This window comes from Pseudoliparis swirei, chromosome 13 (genome assembly GCF_029220125.1).
Source record: "Pseudoliparis swirei isolate HS2019 ecotype Mariana Trench chromosome 13, NWPU_hadal_v1, whole genome shotgun sequence".
Classification (NCBI taxonomy): Eukaryota; Metazoa; Chordata; class Actinopteri; order Perciformes; family Liparidae; genus Pseudoliparis; species Pseudoliparis swirei.
The window spans coordinates 20,976,401-20,997,514 of NC_079400.1; the positions used below are offsets into that span (position 1 = coordinate 20,976,401).

A 21,114-nucleotide genomic window follows, 5' to 3' on the forward strand; every position below is an offset into this window, starting at 1 on the left:
AACATCATCAAGCACAACTGTTTATATCTGTCATGGGACACAACATGTAACTATTTAATCATTCATTTATTTATTTATTTGTACAGGGACCGTACACATTAATCAACACAGGGGTAAATGTTTCATGGAACATTGTAATTCTCAGGCAGGTTACTGATGCTACAATGGTGCTAAAACGCTAGCGCGCAATTAGCATCCACTAGCTAAACGGCGCTAGCCTTAATTAACTGTCTTCTCTTTAACTAGTACACACTTAATAACTATCAGAACATAGCCCCGCCCAAGAGAGCGAACATAACATTAATATGTATATATATACAGGACTGTCTCAGAAAATTAGAATATTGTGATAAAGTTCTTTATTTTCTGTAATGCAATTAAAAAAACAAAAATGTCATGCATTCTGGATTCATTACAAATCAACTGAAATATTGCAAGCCTTTTATTCTTTTAATATTGCTGATTATGGCTTACAGCTTAAGAAAACTCTAAAATCCTATCTCATAAAATTTGAATATTTCCTCAGACCAAGTAAAAAAAAAGATTTATAACAGCTGAGTGTTTGTCAAGGCTCAGGAAACCCTTGCAGGTGTTTCGAGTTAATTAGACAATTCAAGTGATTTGTTTAATACCCTACTAGTATACTTTTTCATGATATTCTAATATTTAGAGATAGGATATTTGAGTTTTCTTAAGCTGTAAGCCATAATCAGCAATATTAAAAGAATAAAAGGCTTGCAATATTTCAGTTGATTTGTAATGAATCCAGAATGCATGACATTTTTGTTTTTTGAATTGCATTACAGAAAATAAAGAACTTTATCACAATATTCTAATTTTCTGAGACAGTCCTGTATATGTATGTATATATATATGTATGTATATAAATGTATATATCTATATGTATGTATATATGTGTATATATGTATGTATATATATTAGGGCTGTCAGCGTTAACGCGTTAATCTATGCGATTAATTTGGCCGCGTTAACGCACTAAAATATTTTAACGCAATTAACGCAAATTATTATTATTATTATTAAAAATTTTTTAAAAACCGTGGCAGTACGGTTTTACACTGTTTCCGTTTTTAAAACAATTATTTCTCCGCGAAAATAAGGAGCAGAAATCAGTTTAAACTCGTGGATGAATCAGTCGGGTTTCCTCCTGCTCCTCCTTCCTCCCGTCTCCCCCTCTGACACACAGAGGAACGGAGGGGCGACGTGTCGGGTGACGCGGCGCGGAAAGAACTCGTCACACGAAACCTTCAACGTGATTGGTCAATCCGTTTGTCTGTCAACATTTCGAGGAAAAACAACCAATGAACACTCAGTAAATCACAAAGGACCTCCCACCTCACAGGTTAGGCTCATTTAGCAGCCTGTCAATCAGAGAGCAGAGAACACAACGCGAGGACAATGAGCCTTATTTCAGAGCTGAGATTGTTCTGGAATGTTTGATGTATAACACGTGGGGGTGTGTCACATGCAAAAGACTTTAAACGGTGAATTTAATTTATTTTGTAAAATGTATAAAATGCCCCCAGCCTCCAGAGGGTTAACGTGACATATGTGAATGTCAGTCAGTTCCCAAGGCCACTGGTTCTGCTGCTGTTCAATGTTAAAGATGACAGGACCAATGGGGTCTCAATATACTTCTTTTTTTTACTAATCTGATGTTTCACTGAAGAAACAATTTATCATCCACGATATTAAATACCTCGCTGGCACTGTATATGTAGGAGCCTCTTTGAAAACACAGCTCTGTGTGAAGTTTTGTCTTTAAAAAGAAGGAAAAAACTTTTAAGCGCGGTTAATCGCGATTAATCGCGATTAATTAATCGCAATTTCAAAATGTGCGATTAATTAGTTAATTTTTTTTAATCGATTGACAGCCCTAATATATATATATGTATATATATCTAGATGTATATATGTATGTATATATATGTATATATGTATGTATATATATGTGTATATATATATTAGTGCTGTGAAAAATAACGCGTTAACGCGTTATGATTAAATTACAGGATTAATTAGTTAATTTTTTTACCGCATTCAACGCATGCGCAGAATGAGCTTCCAATATACCGATTCAATCTGAACTATTCCCGGTTCTAATGCAGTCAGACGTTAACTGCTATCCAAGCAAGCAACATGTATAATTCCGATGAGCCTGGGGACCTTCTGGATGGGAAGTTCGTGTTCCAAAAATTCAAAGATGGAACATTAAATAAATCAAAAGTGATATGTACATTCTGCGGCAAGACGCTGTCGTTTCACCATAGCACAACCAGCCTTAAGTACCATCTCAACGCGAAGCATGCGTTTGTCGGTGAGGTGAGTGGAATGCGCCAAGCCACCCTCACTGAACAACGTCGGCCCCTCACTAAGTCTGCCTGACAAGCTAACGAGCAGAGTTGCAGAATGGATTGCAAAAAGCTGTCGACCAATTAATATTGTTGAGGATGAGGGGTTCACCGAAGTTTTGCGAGTGGCAACGGGGGACCCGAGCATCAAAGCACCGCAAAGACGCGATATCATGACTAAAATCCACGAGCTGTATGAAGCTGAAAAGAACAAAAAGGAAAAAGACTTGGCTGCTACGGAACATGTGGCGCTGACAGGGGATCACTGGACCTCTGTGAGTAATGATATTTATCTGGGTGTAACTGCACATCTAATAACCGACAAATGGAAATTAAAGTCGTTTGCACTGACGTGCATGAAAACCGAAGAGCGCCACTTTGCAGAGGCATGTGCGAAACAGTTCAAAACTATTGCAAGCAACTGGGCAATTGATCAGAAAACGACCACGATAGGGACAGACAGTGCTCGCAATATGGTAGCCGCGGCTAGACGACTGTCATATGAGCACACGCCGTGCATCGCTCACATTTAGCAGAGAAGCATCACCGTGAGCCTCGCTGACAGCGGGTTTGTGAATGCGTTGTCCAAGTGTCGCAAAATTGTCGGCCACTTCAAGCACAGCCCAGCAAACACGGCGGAGCTCAACGCAAAGCAAGATAACCGCATGCAGGCGCAGCCGCCACGGATCCAAGACGTCCCGACACGCTGGAACTCAACGCTGGAACTCAACGCTGGACATGGTGAAACGTCTGATCCGCAATACGGATGCAGTGACGGCAGCCCTGGACCAGCAGAACCACAAACTAGTGATGCTGACGCCACAGGAATGGGACCGACTGCAGAGACTGGAGTCTCTTCTAGAGCCCTGCAAGTAAGACATCCATGATAACGTGACTATTCTAACATTAAGTTGGACTGATTAAATTCAAATTATATTTGTGTACCTGTTTTAATAACTTAATTATCTCTCTCACCTCCATCTTCCTCTGTGTGTGTGTGTGTTTGTGTGTGTTTCCACTGAAGGTATGTAACTGGAATTCTGGGTGGGGAGGCCTATGTCTCCTGCTCTGTGGTTCTGCCTGCACTCTGCCACCTGCGTCATGTAATGGAAGTCACCGAAGATGACCCTGCATATGTGGTGAAATTTAAGACGGCATTCAAGACAGACCTAGCCTCCCGCCAAGAAAATACCAACAATGAAGAATGACTGCTCAAGATTGCAACAGTGCTGGATCCACGTTTTAAAGACCTGAAGAGCCTACCCAAGAGTGAGAGACCAGAGAGGTGGACCACACTTGAGAGATTGCTGCAGGAACAGTCACCCAGGGCCAGGAGGCCACAAGCTGCTGAAGATGGGCCACCAAGAAGAACATGAGCCTTCTGGTAATGGGCTCAGATTGTGACTCGGATGAAGAGGTGCAGCAGCCTCACAGAGCAGAGCCCAGCGTTGGTCTGGAGGACTGGGCCTTGGAGTGGTGGTCATCTCGTTCAGGAGCCCATGAGCAGTTGGCCTCACTAGCTCGCAAATACCTCGCCACTCCTTCTTCCACGGTTCCATGTGAACGACGGTTCTCAGTCGCAGGACACATTGTGCAAAAGAAGCGGTCATCTTTACTGTCAGAGAATGTGAACAAGTTAGTTTGCCTCACCAGCTGCTAAAGGAAGACTAGCTAGGCGGGCCTTTAGATTGTGTCATGTGTTAATGGTTGACAAAAAAGAGAAACATGTTCTGTTTAAACATTCTGTTTAGAATGAGGTTATATTAATGTTCCTAAACTGATAAATAACTGCTGAGTTGCAGCACCATTGTTTGTTTGTTTTTTAATAAAAAAAAGAATGTATAAATGATACGTCTTTTGTCATAAATCTTTATGTTCTCACAAAAATATACCGAGAATATCGATAATATGTGATTAATCATGATTAATCCACAGAAACCTGTGATTAATTTGATTACAAATGTTAATCGTTTCACAGCCCTAATATATATATGTATGGATATATATATGTATATGTATGTATATATATATGTATATATTTATATATATATGGCGCTTGTGTACGCTTCTCATCTGTAAACACCAAGACAGACTCACCTGAGCAGCTGCGTCGCTGTCTGTGATCTGCTGGTCGAACTCGCTTGTTTAAGACAAGAATTATGGCGCCAGTCATGGGAGAACCCGCTACTGCCCCCTAATGGCGAACACAAGTATCGCACTGCAGCTACTTCAGGTGAAAGCAAGTGAGTTTGAAGTTAACACAACACGTTTATAATGATAATAACAAGAAAATACGGCTGGTGGGGGCAAGGTACTAACACAATACAATAACAATTCTGACAACAGTATTTCCCCGTACATCGCCCAGGCTGCCACCCTGAGCTGAAGAGGTGAGAAACGTTATCCATCATATTGATGCTGAGAGGGAAATGAAGTTTAGCAATGAGTTTTCTTTAAATTTCCCTTTAATGTCTTAAAATCATGACTGACATTAAGACAATACTTAGTGTGGTTACACATTTTCAGAAAATCTTATGTTTGAATATGCAAATGAAGCATTACGTAATGGTAACTTTAGGATAAATCTACACACGCAAAGACACAAAAGTAGTAAAATAAATGAGCGATTAAACATCTCTCTTGTTCTGCCTGTTTTGTGATACACATTCCTAAAAGGAGGATACTTTTTGTGTATCTGGCAACACTGAGATCGGTCGACCAATGACTGTTCTCTCTACAGTCAGAGCTCGCGCAAGAAGGTGGAACGTAAGGGAGATACCATTTCCAAAACTTGTAAGGGGTAAAAGACCCAGAGAAACACAAATATCCGACGAAGCAAAATCCCGGACGTCTTTGGAATCCCTGCCGGACGCATTTCTCAAAAAGAGGACATGTCCGGAGGAAAGAGGGTGTCTGGTCACCCTACTTTAACGAGGAAGACCACCGTTAAAACAAGCAGTTCACCTCTGCTCCCAGTCTCACATCCTCTCACGCTGAGAGAGAGAGATTTTTTAATTTATTTTTTAAACCTTTATTTCAAACTTTGCACCACAAAAAAACAAATTACAATCAACACACATCTCTTTTACTGCAGCACCAATCCTGAAAAAGAAAATTGTTCATGATGCTCAGGTTCTTTAATAACAAAAACAAAGCTGCTCCCCTGAGGCCAGGAGGTGTAAGGGAGATACCATTTCCAAAACGTGTAAGGGATAAAAGACCCAGAGAAACACAAATATCCGACGAAGCAAAATCCCGGACGTCCTTGGAATCCCTGCCGGGCGCATTTTTTAGGTCTCAAAAAGAGGACATGTCCGGGGAAAAGAGGACGTCTGGTCACCCTACTTTAACGAGGAAGACCACCGTTAAAACAAACTGTAGTATATTTTCATCTACTGTATAATATCAGTCTATATGAAACCTACAAGTCAGCGCTCAAGGTTCAAGAATCAAATGACATGCCTGAGTTGGGGTTCGAACATCTGAAAGTCCAAAACAACAACCTGGTGTGTAAACAAAAACCTGCCTGAGAGGCGATTCTGCCTATCTGTTGATTGGACCCCGGGGGCCGGATCAATGAGTTTCTCCTGCCTGTTGGGTATATTATGAGAAGCTGAAGACATGAATATTAGACTTCTCTCAATTCGGCATCCTGAGAATCTCCAGACGGTCCGGACGTTTGTTTCTGACCTGTACCTTTGAGAATAAACTAAATACTCTTAAAGTGCAGTGTCTCTCGAGTGATCCTTTCTTCATCATCAATTCCATCATCATCCTCCGGCTGGCGAGAAGATACGACAAAACAATTCACCTCTGCTCCCAGTCTCACATCCTTGCTGAGAGAGAGAGAAATAGATCTTTTTTTTTTTTTTTTTAAACCTTTATTTCAAACTTTGCACCACAAATAAACAAATTAAAATCAACACACATCTCTTTGACTGCAGCACCAATCCTGAAAAAGAAAATTGTTCATGATGCTCAGGTTCTTTAATAACAAAAACAAAGCTGCTCCCCTGAGGCCAGGAGGTGTTCCTGCCCTCAGTCGACCTCGCCTCTTGCCCTCTTCTCCTCCTCCACCAGCAGCACCTTCCTGAGGTCTCAGGATCTTCTTCATCCTGTAGACCTCCTGCGGAGTGAAGGCTCCTCTCTCGTCTTCATCGTGAGGAAGGTGGCGGAGAGGAAGAACTTGTCCTGGCAGAAGTAATCCTTCACCTGGACATGCCACACCTGCTTCGTCTTTCAACTCCTCCACACTGTAGTGAGGAAGAGGAGTGGAGTCTTCCTCCTCCGATCTGGACTCTGGCTCCGCCCCTCTCCTCCCCGACCTCCGTCTGCCCGCCGTCACCTTCTTCGCCTGCAGGTTTTCTCCTTCCTCCCTACACTTCCTCTTTAGCCAGGGGACTCTGAGGCTCCTCCCCCTCCATGTCCACCTCACTGTCCGACAGCACCACCTCTCTGGCACCTGCCCCCCTCTCTTCCTCTGACTCACCCTTTTCTACCTCTTCTTCTTCTTCTTCCTCCTCACCCTCCTGGTCTGCACCAGCCTCTTCTCTCCTCTCCTCCTCTAACTCCTCACCCTGCTGGCCTGTGACCGTCTCCCCCTCTCCCTCCTCACCGTGCTGGACTGGACCAGTGCCCCCCTCCTCTTCCTGGGCACCCCCCATCTCTGCCTGCTCTCTCTCCTCATCCTGCTGGGAGCCCCCAGTTCCTGCCTGCCTGCTCCCTCCCCTCCCCCCTCTGGGAAACTGCAGTCCCTGGTTGCTCCCCCTCCCCCCTGCTGTGCACCCCCCCGTGCCCTCTGCACCTCCCGGCCACCCTGATGAACACCCGGAGGCGGAGCTCTCCACCCTGATGAACACCCGGAGGCGGTGACCCTAACCATGCATGCCCCTGATGACCACCCCCGACACCACGACCGCGTTCACCTTCTCCACGCTGTCTAAGAACAGAACCACCGCTCCGTTCATACGGGCAGCGGACCTCACGCAGTCGTCGCCGACCACGTCGCCCACTGCCAGCCCCACCTCCTCCTCCGAGCACGGGGAACTCTGCGCCACTATAATCCCGTGCGCCTGCGTGAGGAAGCTCAAGTCCTCCATGACTCTAGCTCCCAGCTAGCGCTAGCGCGCACACAGACACACTAACAAAACCTCCGTGAACTCACACAGACATTCGGGTGAAATCCACAGACACTCACAACAAACATACCTTTTAACGAGGAAAAACACCGTTCAAACAAACAATTCACCTCTGCTCCGCAGTCTCACGTCCTCTCACGCTGAGAGAGAGAGAGAGAGAGAGAGAGAGAGAGAGAGAGAGAGAGAGAGAGAGAGAGAGAGAGATGAAGAGTTACTGACTGCTGACCCCTGGTGGTGACAACAGGTAAATGCACCAGACTGTAACGAGTAGAAAAGGCACACAAACACGTTTCAATGTAAAATAGCTTTGAACCTGTCAAATTAAACTGACATTATTTAAAATCAAGATTTCTTGTTCAGTATAAAAACCAGATGTGTGTCTCTTAACACGGTCCTCCTCTGACCCAAGCCCGTTGGTTCCTACTGATCCATTCAGTAATAATCAGGAGGAATGTGTTTACATTCTTTACTTGATGGGACAAAGTATGGATTCATTAAATAAAGTCAGACAGATTTCAGTTTCCTTAAGGAATAAGCAGCAAGCCAAAGAAACGGTGACATCCAGCTCGAGCTTCTCGTTGATCACGTGTTGGTGACGTCAGAGCAGGCGGGCTCACGTCGGACACGCACCCCCGCGCATGCGTAGTGCGCAGGTGGACTCTGGCTCCTCTCCAGCGAGCCGCTGTGTTGTCTCCGTGTCTCCAGGAGAAATGCTGAGACTGTTGGTGAAGCAGCAAGTCGACGCGGTCGTTGAAGAGGCTTTTGTGCTGTTGGACACACTAACAGCAGCTTATGAGGACACCGCGTCTCGTCTCGGAGAACATGAGCTACACACATCAGGTTGGTGCTGCTTCACGATGGTTCCCGGGCTTCATCTCGTTTGACGGCTTCAAGTCACATGGAGTCCGTTTCCAGCTCGTGGACTGGAGTTAGCGAGACTTGTGGTGGATGTGGTTCGTTTCCAGCTCTCCTCTGATCTCATTCATCAGGGAGGAACTTTAAACACCTCACGGTGCTCGAGGCAAACTGGTTACGGGATCTGCACGTGGACATCTTTTGGGACGGTCTTCAAAATGGCTGCCAGAGCAACTTCTGGAGGAGGAAGCCGGCCGTAAAGTGATCAGACTGCCGTAAAGTGATCAGACTGATGTACAGTGATCAAGATCTTGACTAGTATTAGTACAGTGATGGTTACTGTGTATTTACTAGTATTAGTACAGTGATGGTTACTGTGTATTTACTAGTATTAGTACAGTGATGGTTCCTGTGTATTTACTAGTATTAGTACATTGATGTTACTGTGTATTTACAAGTATTAGGACAGTGATGGTTACTGTGTATTTACTAGTATTAGTACAGTGATGGTTACTGTGTATTTACTAGTATTCGTACAGTGATGGTTACTGTGTATTTACTAGTATTAGCCCAGTGATGGTTACTGTGTATTTACTAGTATTAGTACAGTGATGGTTCCTTTGTATTTACTAGTATTAGTACAGTGATGTTACTGTGTATTTACTAGTATTAGTACAGTGATGTTACTGTGTATTTACAAGTATTAGTCCAGTGATGTTACTGTGTATTTCCTAGTATTAGTCCAGAGGGTGAGCCGTCTGACCAGAGGTCAGGGCCGGAGTGGGGCCACTTTTCAGCCCGGGAATTTCAGGCTCAAGACCAGCCCACTTTTTTCATGGTAGTGGAAATTGGATAAATGAAGCAACAGTTCAACTCTTACTATCCTGTAGTTCTTTTATTAATACCATGGTCCAACAAATAATGTAAAGGTTAAATACAACAATAATAATCCACTTAAAATGAGAAGTTAACAAAAAATATGCATAACATTAAAAAAGGCAGAAGGGCATAGCAGAGGTGTCAGACTCAGATTAGGCAGTAGGCCAGATTTGTTGGAGTGAGACCTCATGGGGGCCGTCATGGTCATTGTCATGGTCATTATCATTTTTCTGCATGTGTATTATATAGTGGTGATTTACTCCTTTACTACACCCACTTCTGAGCAAACAATGCATATTGGTTCATCAAGTACTGTCATATACTGCTCTTTCTTAGAATATATAACTTTAATTCATATTGTTTCCTCTGTTATCCTCTCTACCTGTCCCTGTAGTCATGGCCTCCTCATTGCAAATGTCGGGCTCATCATTTTCAGCAGAAGACTGTCTTATCTGCTGCTCCGAAGCTACAAAGAAAAATTAAGAGTGATATTACTGCATACTTCAATATCAATATCAATAGTATATATCAATATTTCCATAATATTTGCAAAGTCTATGGATTGCCATATTTTGGGTGATATAAAAAGGCTAATATTTTAATTCAATTTAATATTTTGCTTGGGAATAGGTTGACAACGCTACAATGATATTAATCAAGGCTACAACGTTAGCCGAATAGTTATGTTGCTAATCATTAGGCCTTTGTCTCTCTTTACCAGTTGCCACTTGTGTTTGTCCTCTTGAAAATAAATCTGTAAACTTGGCACATTTGGCAGCATCCTCCTCCAACGCCTTTCTTTTTTTCAACCTGGATTTTTCAGCCCCTCCTGCCCTCTTCCTCCCGTCCATCCTCCCTGACGCGTATCGTTGCGGTCGGGCCGGCCCAGCTATTCGTAGCTGAGAAAACTTTTTGGAAAAGACCGCGAAGGGCCGAACCAACTCGATTAGGAAGTGCTCCTCTCCCAAATTGAGTTGGTTGGTTCCATAATGGACTGAACCAACTCTATTATTTGGGAGGGGTGAACTTCCTCGCATGGTACAACCCATGCAGTGGCTGCGGTGTCAGAATGCAGAACGTGTGTAGCCCACTTTAAGAGAAGATGGACTAACGTGACAAATGTCAACAAATACAATTCTCGACCGGCCCAGAAGTGAAGCGGCCCACCGGGAACTCTCCCGATTCTCCCGATTACCCACCCCGGGCCTGCCAGAGGTGGTGCCCCTGTGTGTCGGAGGCTCTGGTGACTCTAGTCCAGGTCTCCTTCGGGTCTGTTTGATGGACTCGTTCAGACCATTTGGGCGTTGTAAATGATGCTGGCTTCTTTAAGGCTGATGCGGTTGTTAAAACTTCAAAGCGTATGTTTGTTCAGGATGTGGCAGTGATGATGGGTTTGCGGTTGCTTGTCAAAGACTCTGAGTGCTCTCTTATACAGAGATTCTATGGGCTTGAGTGCTGCTGTGCATGTGAGTGACCAGCTGGTCAGATCATGGACTGTAGGAATGACCTGGCTGCGTTCTCTGTCGAGCTGTTTCTGATGTGCCTGAAGTTTCCTAGGTTGAATGTGATGTAGGTCGCTACCTTTTTTACATGGCTCTTAAAGGTCAGGGTGGAGTCTAGAGTTACTCCTAGGGGCTTAAACTCGGTCACTAAGTCTAGCTCTGTTCTCTTTACGAATATGTTCAAGTTTGTTATTTTTTTGGGCACGTTTGGAAAAAGCCATACATACAGTTTTTTTATCATTCAACAGGAGGCAGGATTTAGTGAGCCACGCCTGGACATCAGACAGAGCGGATGATAGGATGCATAAAGCTTCTTGGTTGTTTTTAGCTGATGTAAAGATTACAGCATCATCCGCATACATCTGTGTATGTATATTCTGACAGGAGTTGGGTAGTGTGTTAATAAACGGGAAATAAAAGCGGCCCTTGAGGAACACCTACAGACAGGGAAACCTAGCACCATCAACAGTAACGGTTTGTTTTCTGATGGTCTTTGTTGAGATGCTCGACAAGAAGTTAGGCAACCTATTTCTCTGCTATTTTAGATATTATCGGTACGCTGCAAATTGGTCTGTAGTTAAACATGCCAACATTTTTTTCCCAGACTTGAAGATTGATGTACCACTGCCACCTTCCAGGCTGAGGGGACCCCTGCATGTTTGAGGGATAGGTTAACCAGATGAGTTACGGGTTGGACCAAGGAGTCCTTCTGTTCCTGCAGCAGGTACCATGGGGAAGAGAGACAAACCATGGTCCACTCGCCATCTTGGAGTTCACTACAGATCTGAGACGCATCAGTCAAGGAAAACCTGGTGGCAGACCTGTCCAGTTAGGACCATAACAAGATGGCCAGGGATCAGGTTACGGAATTGAGGAAGTCAGTAACGGGGCTGAGGTTGGAGGAGGTCCCGTTGGGCCCCTGTGTGACACCCTGGCAAGACGTTGGTGGCAGAGAAGTTCGTCTAGCACGGATGTACGAAGGTGGGCCGGGACTTGTGTTGAGTGGCAGCGCATCACGGTCCACCGTCACATAGAGGCCTCTTTGGCTCAGTTCTTGGTACCAGAGAAGAGGTTTGATCAGGTAAATGTGGACTTAGTAGGACCTTTGCCCCATCCCGTGGGTTCACCCACCTCCTCACAATGGGAGACAGCGCCACTCGCTGGTCAGAAGCTGTTCCGTTGTCATCTAAATCGGTGGATGAGGTGGTTTGGGCTTTTGTTCGGACCTGGGTCGCCAGGTTCAGAGCCCCAGTGCAGTGGCAAGAAGCCTGTGTGTGATGCTCCATCCAACAACGGCCTTCCACCCGCAGGCTGATTGTTTATGGGAGCGGTTCCATCGCTCTATTAGAACTGCTGGGAATGTTGCTGATGGTTTTGTGGATTGAAATAAACGGCCACAAGTTGCGGCCAAAGGGAATACTTCCCTCTTTGTTATTTCCACGCTCCGACACTAGCTTGTTATTCAGGAGGACCTCTGCTATGTCATGGTTATTTTGGTGAGAATTTACTGTCCAGTTTTTGAGAAATTCAGATGTATTTGAGAGTGTAGGTCCTGTATGTGGTGAGAGAATGAGAGGTTGAGTAGCTTTGTTCTCTCTGACATGTGGAGCTTCTTGCTGACGTCTCCCCGTCTCTTATCATTATTATGTCAGAGCATCCCGGCCCTCGCTCTACAGTCTCCTTTCTACCGGTTAATACTGGAACAGCACACGGTCGCTGTGTCTCTCTACGTCTGGCGTTCTTGTAACTCGTGTCTGGGAGAGAGATGTGTGTGTGCTCTAAGTCATCTTTGTAGTTTTAATTTCAGCCTAATATAAAACTATGCACAAGTATAACACACTTTCCTCTATTTTTGTGGCAGCACACAGCACAAAACATTTGATCTTCCACATATTCCAACCACGGGGTCCATCCCACGTCTCTTATTTAGTCATTTCCTCACTTCAAGCGGAAGTTGTTCTGAGTCGCCATATTGACCTCCGTCCCAAAGCTCTGATTTCTGATGTGAGGAGCGAGGAGGGATCTCTGAGGAGCCATGAGGATGCAAGAGAGCTACCAGGAAGGGTAGGGTTAGGGAATACTTCTGTTACTCATGGTATTACTTAATGTATTACTCATCATATTACTCATGTTATTACTTAATGTTTTACTCATGGTATTACTTATGGTATTTTTCACCAGTGCTGTCTATGTGCTGTGGTGTTTTCTAAATCCTGACTGAAACTCCTCAAATACAATATTTGTATGTAGAAAGTCACACAACTGATTTGCGACCACTTTCTCAAGGATCTTGTAGAGGAAGGGGAGGTTAGAGATCGGTCTGTAGTTAGCCAACACCTCTGAAGATGGTGTTACTCACGGTATTACTTATGATATTACTCGTGGTGTTAATCACAGTGAAATGTTACTTTCTTGATTCTATTTGTTCTGAGTTTGTACTTGTGGTTGAATTCACTGATTGTAAGTCTCTCTGGATAAAAGCGTTAGCTAAATGACATGTGATGTAATTTAGTTTGAATAACTTGTGTTGTTACTTCACTGTAAATTAAAGCCATTTTAGCTGAGCCTGTAACACCCTGTTAATGTTGTGGCCGTCTCCCCAGAGATTGGTTCATTCCCTTCACCTGCCCCCAGTCTCTCCTGATTGGTTCATTCCCTTCACCTTCCCACATCCTTTCCTGATTGGTTTATTCCCTTTACCTGCCCCCAGCCTCTCCTGATTGGTTCATCCCTTCACCTTCCCCCAGCCTCTCTTGATTGGTTAATTCCCTTCACCTGCCTCTAGTCTCTCCTGATCTATTCATTCCCTTCACCTGCCCCCAGCCTCTCCTGATTGGTTCATTCCCTTCACCTGCCCCCAGATTCCAAATTCCTTGAATGTCTCCACTAATAAAAGTTGATATCAGTCTGAAGTCACCGTTGTTCATCATGTGCTCCTTGCAGATGTCCCCCCTGAGGGACTGGACCAGGACCCGGAGGACCCGGAGCCCCTCCACATAAAAGAGGAGCCGGAGCCCCTCCACATAAAAGACCTGCAGGATCTCTGGACCCGTCTAGAGGGGGATCAGCTCAGTGTGCTGCAGGAGGCCGATATCGCCAAGTTCTCATCCATTGTTGTTACTTTGAAGAGTGAAGATGACAAACCTCAGACCTCACAGCTTCATCAAAGCCAGACGGAGGACGACAGAGAGGCGGAGCCTCCATCCGGCAGCTCAGCTACACCAATAGAAACAGAAACAGAAACTGATGGTGAGGACTGTGGGGGATCAGGACCAGCCAGGAACCTAAATCCACTTTGTCTTTCGCATCCAAATGCTGTTGATGAAAAGGCTTCAGGATCTTCTGAGACTGAAGTCATTCATGGTGATTGGCAAGAACCGTTGTCAGATTCTGGACCTGAAAGTGAAGATGGGGTTGATATTTGGAAGGAGACCAGGGAATCCTTCAGCTTCTTCAAGTGTAGTAAACGGTGTTACCACAAGGGGTTTCTGCAGAAACACATGCGGTGTCATTTTGGAAAAATATCCTCCAGCTATTTGGATCAAAAGAAATGTTTTAGAGAGAAGCCAAAGAAAGAATCACGGCCAAGAGGTCTAACAGGAGAGAAGCCATTCAGTTGTGATGTTTGTGGGATGAAATGTACAACCCAGGGATCTCTGAAGACACACATGGTAGTACACACAGGAGAGAAACCATTTAGTTGTGATGTTTGTGAGAAAAGATTTACACAACAGGGCTCGCTGAAGACACACATGAGAGTCCACACAGGAGAGAAACCATTCAGTTGTGATGTTTGTGGAAGAAGATTTCCCAAACAGGGAGATCTGAATAGACACATGTGTGTCCACACAAGAGAGAAACCATTCAGTTGTGATGTTTGTGGGAAAAGATTTACAGTACAGGGAAGTGTGAAGAGACACATGAGTGCCCACACAGGAGAAAAACCATTCAGTTGTGATGTTTGTGGGTACAAAACTTCAGACCAGGGATCTCTGAAGAAACACATGACAGTCCACACAGGAGAGAAACCAATCAGTTGTGATGTTTGTGGGAAAAGATTTGCAGTCCAGGGACATCTGAAGGTACACATGAGAGTCCACACAGGAGAAAAACCATTCAGCTGTGACGTTTGTGGGAAAAGATTTACAGTACAGGCACGTGTGAAGACACACATGAGAGTCCACACGGGAGAGAAACCATTCAGTTGTGATGTTTGTAGGGAAAGATTTTCAGAACGGCGACAGCTGAAGACACACATGAGAGTCCACATGGGAGAGACCATTTGAAATTAATGTAAAATGTTTTCACGGCTGAGTGTCGGCTGACTGCTGCGGTCCGGCTTGATGCAGCCAAATGTGAGCCAGCTGTGGCGCATTTAATTTGAGCCATATATGTGTGTGTGTCTGTTTTGTATTTCTAGTCCTGTTATAATCTAATATAGTTTGTAAAAGTGTTGATTCTAGTTCTGCTTATTAATTTTGATATAAATGCAGATAAGGACGCGGGGCCTGGTACATTATAACAGATATAATTGTTGGATGTGAAGGACTAAGAACAAGGCTTTCAAATGAGTTGTAGTTTCATTTAGGATGTATTAATAGGCTCGAGTCAAAGATGGCTGCCACTCCACCTCCTCGGCCGGTGACTCGAGGAACCACCGGGCTCGGGTCTGAGTGCCACACACCGGATCCAGAAGTAAGACCGTGTTCAGAGACACACAACTGGTTTTGATACTGAACACATCAAGTTGAGTCGTGTCTCTTGGCAACGCGCTGTATCTCGCGGTAACAACTACTGCCCAGAGACTGACGGCACGACGCGCTCCGAGCTGCTCAACATGCTCTTTGGTGAGTTGGTAACTCTGGTTCCAACCGTTTTCTTTACGACATTCAGAGCACGAAGCAGCAACCGACGATTATCTCTGGAGATATAGAGGAGTGATGCAGAATGACGTCTCCCTCCTTCGGTGTGGTTGTTGTCAGTCTGTGGTTGGTTGACGTGGACGTGCTCCACAGCAAAGTGCTGCAGGGACGACGTTGTTTTGAACTTAGCGTCTCACTGGGTCCCTCAACAAAAGGCTGTTGGGATTTGTTTTTTAAAGTTTGCTTGCCTGTAAACAATATTACGAATTAAATATATTCTGGCTGACAGTAGACACTGAGTGTGGACGCTGGATCTCTGTCTCATGGGACATGTTTCATGTATTTCATCATGAGAGTCAACTGTAATTGGGTTTGCTTTACTTTTTATATAAATCATCTTATTGTAACTGGAACCATCGATTCAGACAGATTTGGGTGAGTAGCAGAGTCAGAAATAGAGTCAGTAGTAATAGAGTCAGTAGTAGTAGAGTCAGTAGTAGTGGAGTTGGTAGTAGAGTTAGTAGTAGAGTCAGTAGTAAAAGAGTCAGTAGTAGTAGTCCACCATGGACAGACCCAAATCCATCACAGACTTCTCTTCCTTCTTCTACCAGGAGTTTTCCCCACCAGGAAGTTTTCCCACTTTTCCTAACAGGAAATTTCCCCACTAGGAAGTTTCCCCACCAGGAGTTCTCCCGACGTTAACATCTCAACATGAATCGAGCAGTGTTCTGCACATGTGCAGTAGGAGCTCTTTGGTTTGGGGACAGACTCAACACTCCAGGAAAAGTTTCTACACACGGACTGGTGTAGGTTTGCCTCTCAAGCCACCTGTGGCTCACAGATTGACATTGACCGCGATGCTTCCTCTGTCTTAAACTGCATTACCACCACCATTGACGGCGTCACTACAGAGAAGCAGATCACCACGTACCCCAACCAGAAGCCTTGGATGAACAAGGATGTGCGGCTCCTGCTGAAGGCCCGTAACATTGCCTTCAGATTGGGGGATGCACAAGCCTACAGCACATCCAGAGCAAACCTGAGAAGGGGCATCATAAAGGCCAAGCACTGCCACAAGCTGAAGATAGAGGGTCACTTCTCCAACACTGACCCCAGGCGCATGTGGCAGGGCATCCAGGCCATCACCGACTACAGACCAAGCAACGCCTACTCCACCGCTTCAGACATCTCCTTCCTGAACGAGCTGAATGACTTTTATGCTCGCTTCGAGAGGGACAACAGGGACACTGCCGCCAAGATGCCACTCTCAGCAGACCACCTGCCTCTTACACTCTCCACCACTGAAGTGTTCACAGCACTCAGCAGGATCAACGGACGCAAGGCTGCTGGTCCTGACGGTATTCCTGGCCGTGTGCTCAGGGCATGTGCGGAGCAGCTCGCTGGGCCATTTACTGACATTTTCAACCTGTCCCTGGCCCAAGCTGCTGTGCCTACATGTTTCAAGACCACGTCCATCGTACCGGTGCCAAAACACTCCAAGCCGACGTGCCTCAATGACTACCGCCCTGTTGCACTCACTCCCATTGTCATGAAGTGCTTTGAGCGGCTGGTTCTGGCACACATGAAGGTTTCCTTCCCACCCACCCTGGACCCACACCAGTTTGCCTACCGCAGCAATAGGAGCATAGACGATGCAGTCTCCACAGTACTGCACTCTGTGCTCACACATCTGGAAAATAACAACAGTTGTGCACGACTGCTATTTGTGGACTTCAGTTCAGCATTCAACACCGTCATCCCCTCCAAGCTAATCACTAAACTTGGAGAGCTGGGCATCAATACCTCCCTCTGCAACTGGATTATGGACTTCCTGACCAACAGACCACAGTATGTAAGGTCAGGCAACATCTGCTCCGCCACTGCCACACTCAACACCGGTGTGCCACAGGGCTGTGTGCTAAGCCCATTCCTGTATTCTCTCTTCAAGATTCAAGATTCAAGATGTTTTATTTGTCACATACACACACAGGGTGTGCAGTGAAATGAAAGTGGCATGCTCAGCAGGAATGTGCAAGGGCAACAAGTACACACTATTTACAATAAAAAACAACACAATATTTACAGTAAGTGTGTGTGTGTGTGTGTGTGTGTGTGCCTAAGAGGGGCAGTTGTGTGGGTCTATGTGGGGGTCCTGGTGAGGTCGGAGTTCACAGTCCTGATGGCCTGAGGAAAGAAACTCTGTCTCAGTCTCTCTGTTCTTGCAGCGTGACTACGGAGGCGCCTGCCTGACCGCAGCAGCTGAAACAGTCTGTTGTTGGGGTGGTGAGGATCCTTCATGATCCTGCCGGCTCTGGTTCTGCACCTCCTGGTGTACAAGTCCTGCAGGGTGGGAGTGTAGTTCCAATAGTGCGCTCAGCCGAACGCACTACTCTCTGCAGAGCCTTCCTGTCCTGAGCGGAGCAGTTGCCAAACCAGGCTGTGATGCTTCCTGTCAGGACGCTCTCTACAGCTCCAGAGTAGAAGGACTGAAGGATCCTCTGGGAAACTTTAAATTTCCTCAGCTGCCTGAGGTGGTAGAGGCGCTGCCTTGCCTTTCTCACCAGAGTGTCTGTGTTCGTTGACCATGTCAGATCCTCGGTGATGTGGACTCCCAGGTATTTATACCGCTCACCCTCTCCACAGTAGTCCCGTTAATCCCCAGTGGTGAGTACGTCCTCTGTTGTTGTACCCTCCTAAAGTCCACAATCAGCTCCTTAGTTTTGGTGACATTCATGATGAGGCTGTTGTCCTGGCACCAGAGTGACAGATCAGCAACTTCCTCCAGGTAGGCCTTCTCGTTGTTGTCGGAGATCAGGCCCACCACCACTGTGTCATCCGCAAACTTGATGATGGTGTTGGAGCTGAACCTGGCCACACAGTCATGTGTGTACAGGGAGTACAGTAGGGGGCTGAGGACGCAACCCTGGGGGGATCCTGTGTTCAGGGTGAGGGGTTTGGAGGTGTGTCTGCCCACCCTGACCACCTGTGGCCTGGCGGTCAGGAAGTCCAGGATCCAAGCACACAGGGGTGTTCAGTCCCAGCTCAATCAGCTTGCCGGCCAGTCTGGAGGGACTATGGTGTTGAAAGCTGAACTATAATCAATGAACAGCAGTCTCACATAGCCCCCTCTGGCTGTCCAGATGAGAGAGTGTGGTGTGCAGTACCTGGGAGACAGCATCATCCGTGGATCTGTTTGGGCGATAAGCAAACTGCAGCGGGTCCATGGAGGAAGGAGGAGGCGCAGATGTAGTCCTTTATCAGGCTCTCAGCATTTCATGACCACCGAGGTGAGGGCCACGGTCGGTAGTCATTCATACATGCTGGAGAAGCATTCTTGGGCACAGGGACAATAGTGGATCTCTTGAAGCAGGCGGGGACCACGGACTCAGCCAGGAGAGGTTGAATATTGTGGTGAACACTGGAGCTAGCTGGTTAGCACAGGTCTTCAGTACTCGCCCAGATATGCCATCTGGACCTGCAGCTTTCCTGGTGTTCACCCTCAACAGAGCCCTCCTCACACTGTGCTCGGTCACAGAGAGTGTGTGTTCATCCCCAGCGGTAGAACTCACCTCGGCTACGCTTAACGGTGTTGTTGTTAGCGGCGAGCTAGCGCTGTTGTTGCTAGCCTCAAACCGTGCATAAAATGAGTTCAGGTCGTCCGCTAGGGATGCGTCGGCACTCACCATTGCGCGGGTCTGCTCTGGTAGTCTGTGATAGTCCGTAGCCCCTGCCATAGGCGCCTGGTGTCGCGCTGCTCCATCTGTGATTCTACTCTGTCTCGGTACCTCCTCTTGGCCTCCTTCACCGCCTCCTCAGTCCATAGACCGCTGCCTTGTACTCGTCCATGTTGCGGATACAAGACCGGAGTTATAGGCAGCAATGCAGGCGTTCACAGCTTCACGGATGGATCTATCAACCCACGGCTTTTGGTTAGGAAAGACCCTAACTTTTACCGTGGGGCGATGGTGTCCGCTAAGCGTTGCTATGAGGCTCATTGCTACTTCCATAAACTCGCTGGCGTCACTGGAACTGGATTGGATCATGTCCCAGTCGACGACACGCAGAGCGTCCTGTAGCTCAGCCTCTGATTGGTCAGACCACCGCTTACGCCCTCGTCACTACCGCTTCCGCGATCTTTTGTCGGTACTCGGTAGCAGGAAAATGGCGGCATGGTCTGATTTGCGAGCGGAGGAGAGAGACAGCCTTGTAGCCTCTCTTGAATGGCGTATAGCAGTGGTCCAACGTTCTTTCCTCTGGTAGCACACGTAATGTGCTGGTGAAAGTTCGGCATGACTTTTAAGGTTTGCCCTATTAAAGTCCCCAGCCACCACCACAGCCGCGTCGGGATACTTGTTCTGATGCCGACATAACACATCATGTAGGTCCGATAGTGCTACGTCGGTGTCCGCTTGTGGTGGTATGTAGACGGCTGTGGTGATGACCGAGCTGAACTCCCGGGGAAGGTAGAATGGACGGCATGAGATCGTCAGATGTTCCAGGTTCGGCGAGCAGGAACGAGAAAGAGTCTTAATGTTCTTGGGGTCACACCACTTGTTGTTAGTCATGAAGCAAACCCCTCCACCCTTAGATTTACCAGACTCTTCCGTTCTGTCTGCACGGAAAACAGAGAAGGACTCGGTTGGGCATATGACTCGATCCGGCACCAGCGGGGTCAGCCATGTTTCCGTCAGACAAAAGATGTTACAGTCCCTCATGTCCCGTTGGAATCTGATCCTTGCCCTAACATCATCCATCTTATTTTCCAGAGACTGGACGTTAGCAAGAAGGATGCTGGGCAGAGGTGGACGGTGGGCTTGAACTCTCAGTCTGTTCCGAATTCCGCTCCGTTTCCCTCGATGTTTTCGTCGTCCCCCCGTAGTAGCGGCTCCACTGTTGTTGTTGTGGTTCGCTCGTACGATCTCTGCCGGCCACGCTGGATCGATGGAAAAAGTGGACAAAAACCCTTGTTTTGCGCAAAAGTTTATGTCCAAAAGTGTGCTGCGGTCGTATGCTGTTATTGCCGATGTGTTTGTGGCAAAGAAAATATTAAAAATAAACACAAAAACTAAAAGCGCACAATCTCCGCGGAGCTACCTCGACGGCGTCTGGACACAGCCGCGCCATCATCATGGCATCATGGCCGGCAGTCACCCATGACTGCCGGCCTGTATGTGGATCCAACTCCATCATCAAATTTGCAGACGACACTACAGTGATTGGTCTCATCAGCAACAACAATGAAACAGCATACAGGGAAGAGGTACAGCACCTGGCCATGTGGTGCGCCGACAATAACCAGCTCCTTAACACAAGCAAAACCAAGGAGCTCATCGTGGACTTCAGGAAGAAGAACAAGAGCACGCACGACCCCATCCACATCAACGGGATGGCCGTCGAGCGTGTTTCCAGCTTCAAGTTCCTGGGGACCCATATCTCGGAGGACCTGTCCTGGAACACCAACACCTCCAGCCTCGTCAAGAAAGCTCACCAGCGCCTCTTCTTTCTG

At 46.5% G+C, this 21,114-nt stretch overlaps 1 protein-coding gene and 1 long non-coding RNA gene across 2 annotated transcripts; both read left to right on the forward strand.

Annotated features, from left to right (window-relative positions):
- Positions 1-2,062: 2,062 nt before the first annotated feature.
- Positions 2,063-4,223, forward strand: LOC130203785 (uncharacterized). The gene is made up of 2 exons (XR_008833535.1): positions 2,063-3,244; positions 3,397-4,223. It is a non-coding gene; the product is annotated as an uncharacterized LOC130203785 (long non-coding RNA).
- A 3,728-nt stretch (positions 4,224-7,951) lies between these two features.
- LOC130203767 (gastrula zinc finger protein XlCGF57.1-like) lies at positions 7,952-15,903 on the forward strand. Its single transcript, XM_056430179.1, has 2 exons — positions 7,952-8,350; positions 13,690-15,903. Exons 1-2 carry the CDS (start codon positions 8,149-8,151, stop codon positions 15,030-15,032), a joined length of 1,545 nt encoding a protein of 514 aa, XP_056286154.1. The 5' UTR covers positions 7,952-8,148; the 3' UTR covers positions 15,033-15,903.
- Positions 15,904-21,114: the final 5,211 nt, after the last annotated feature.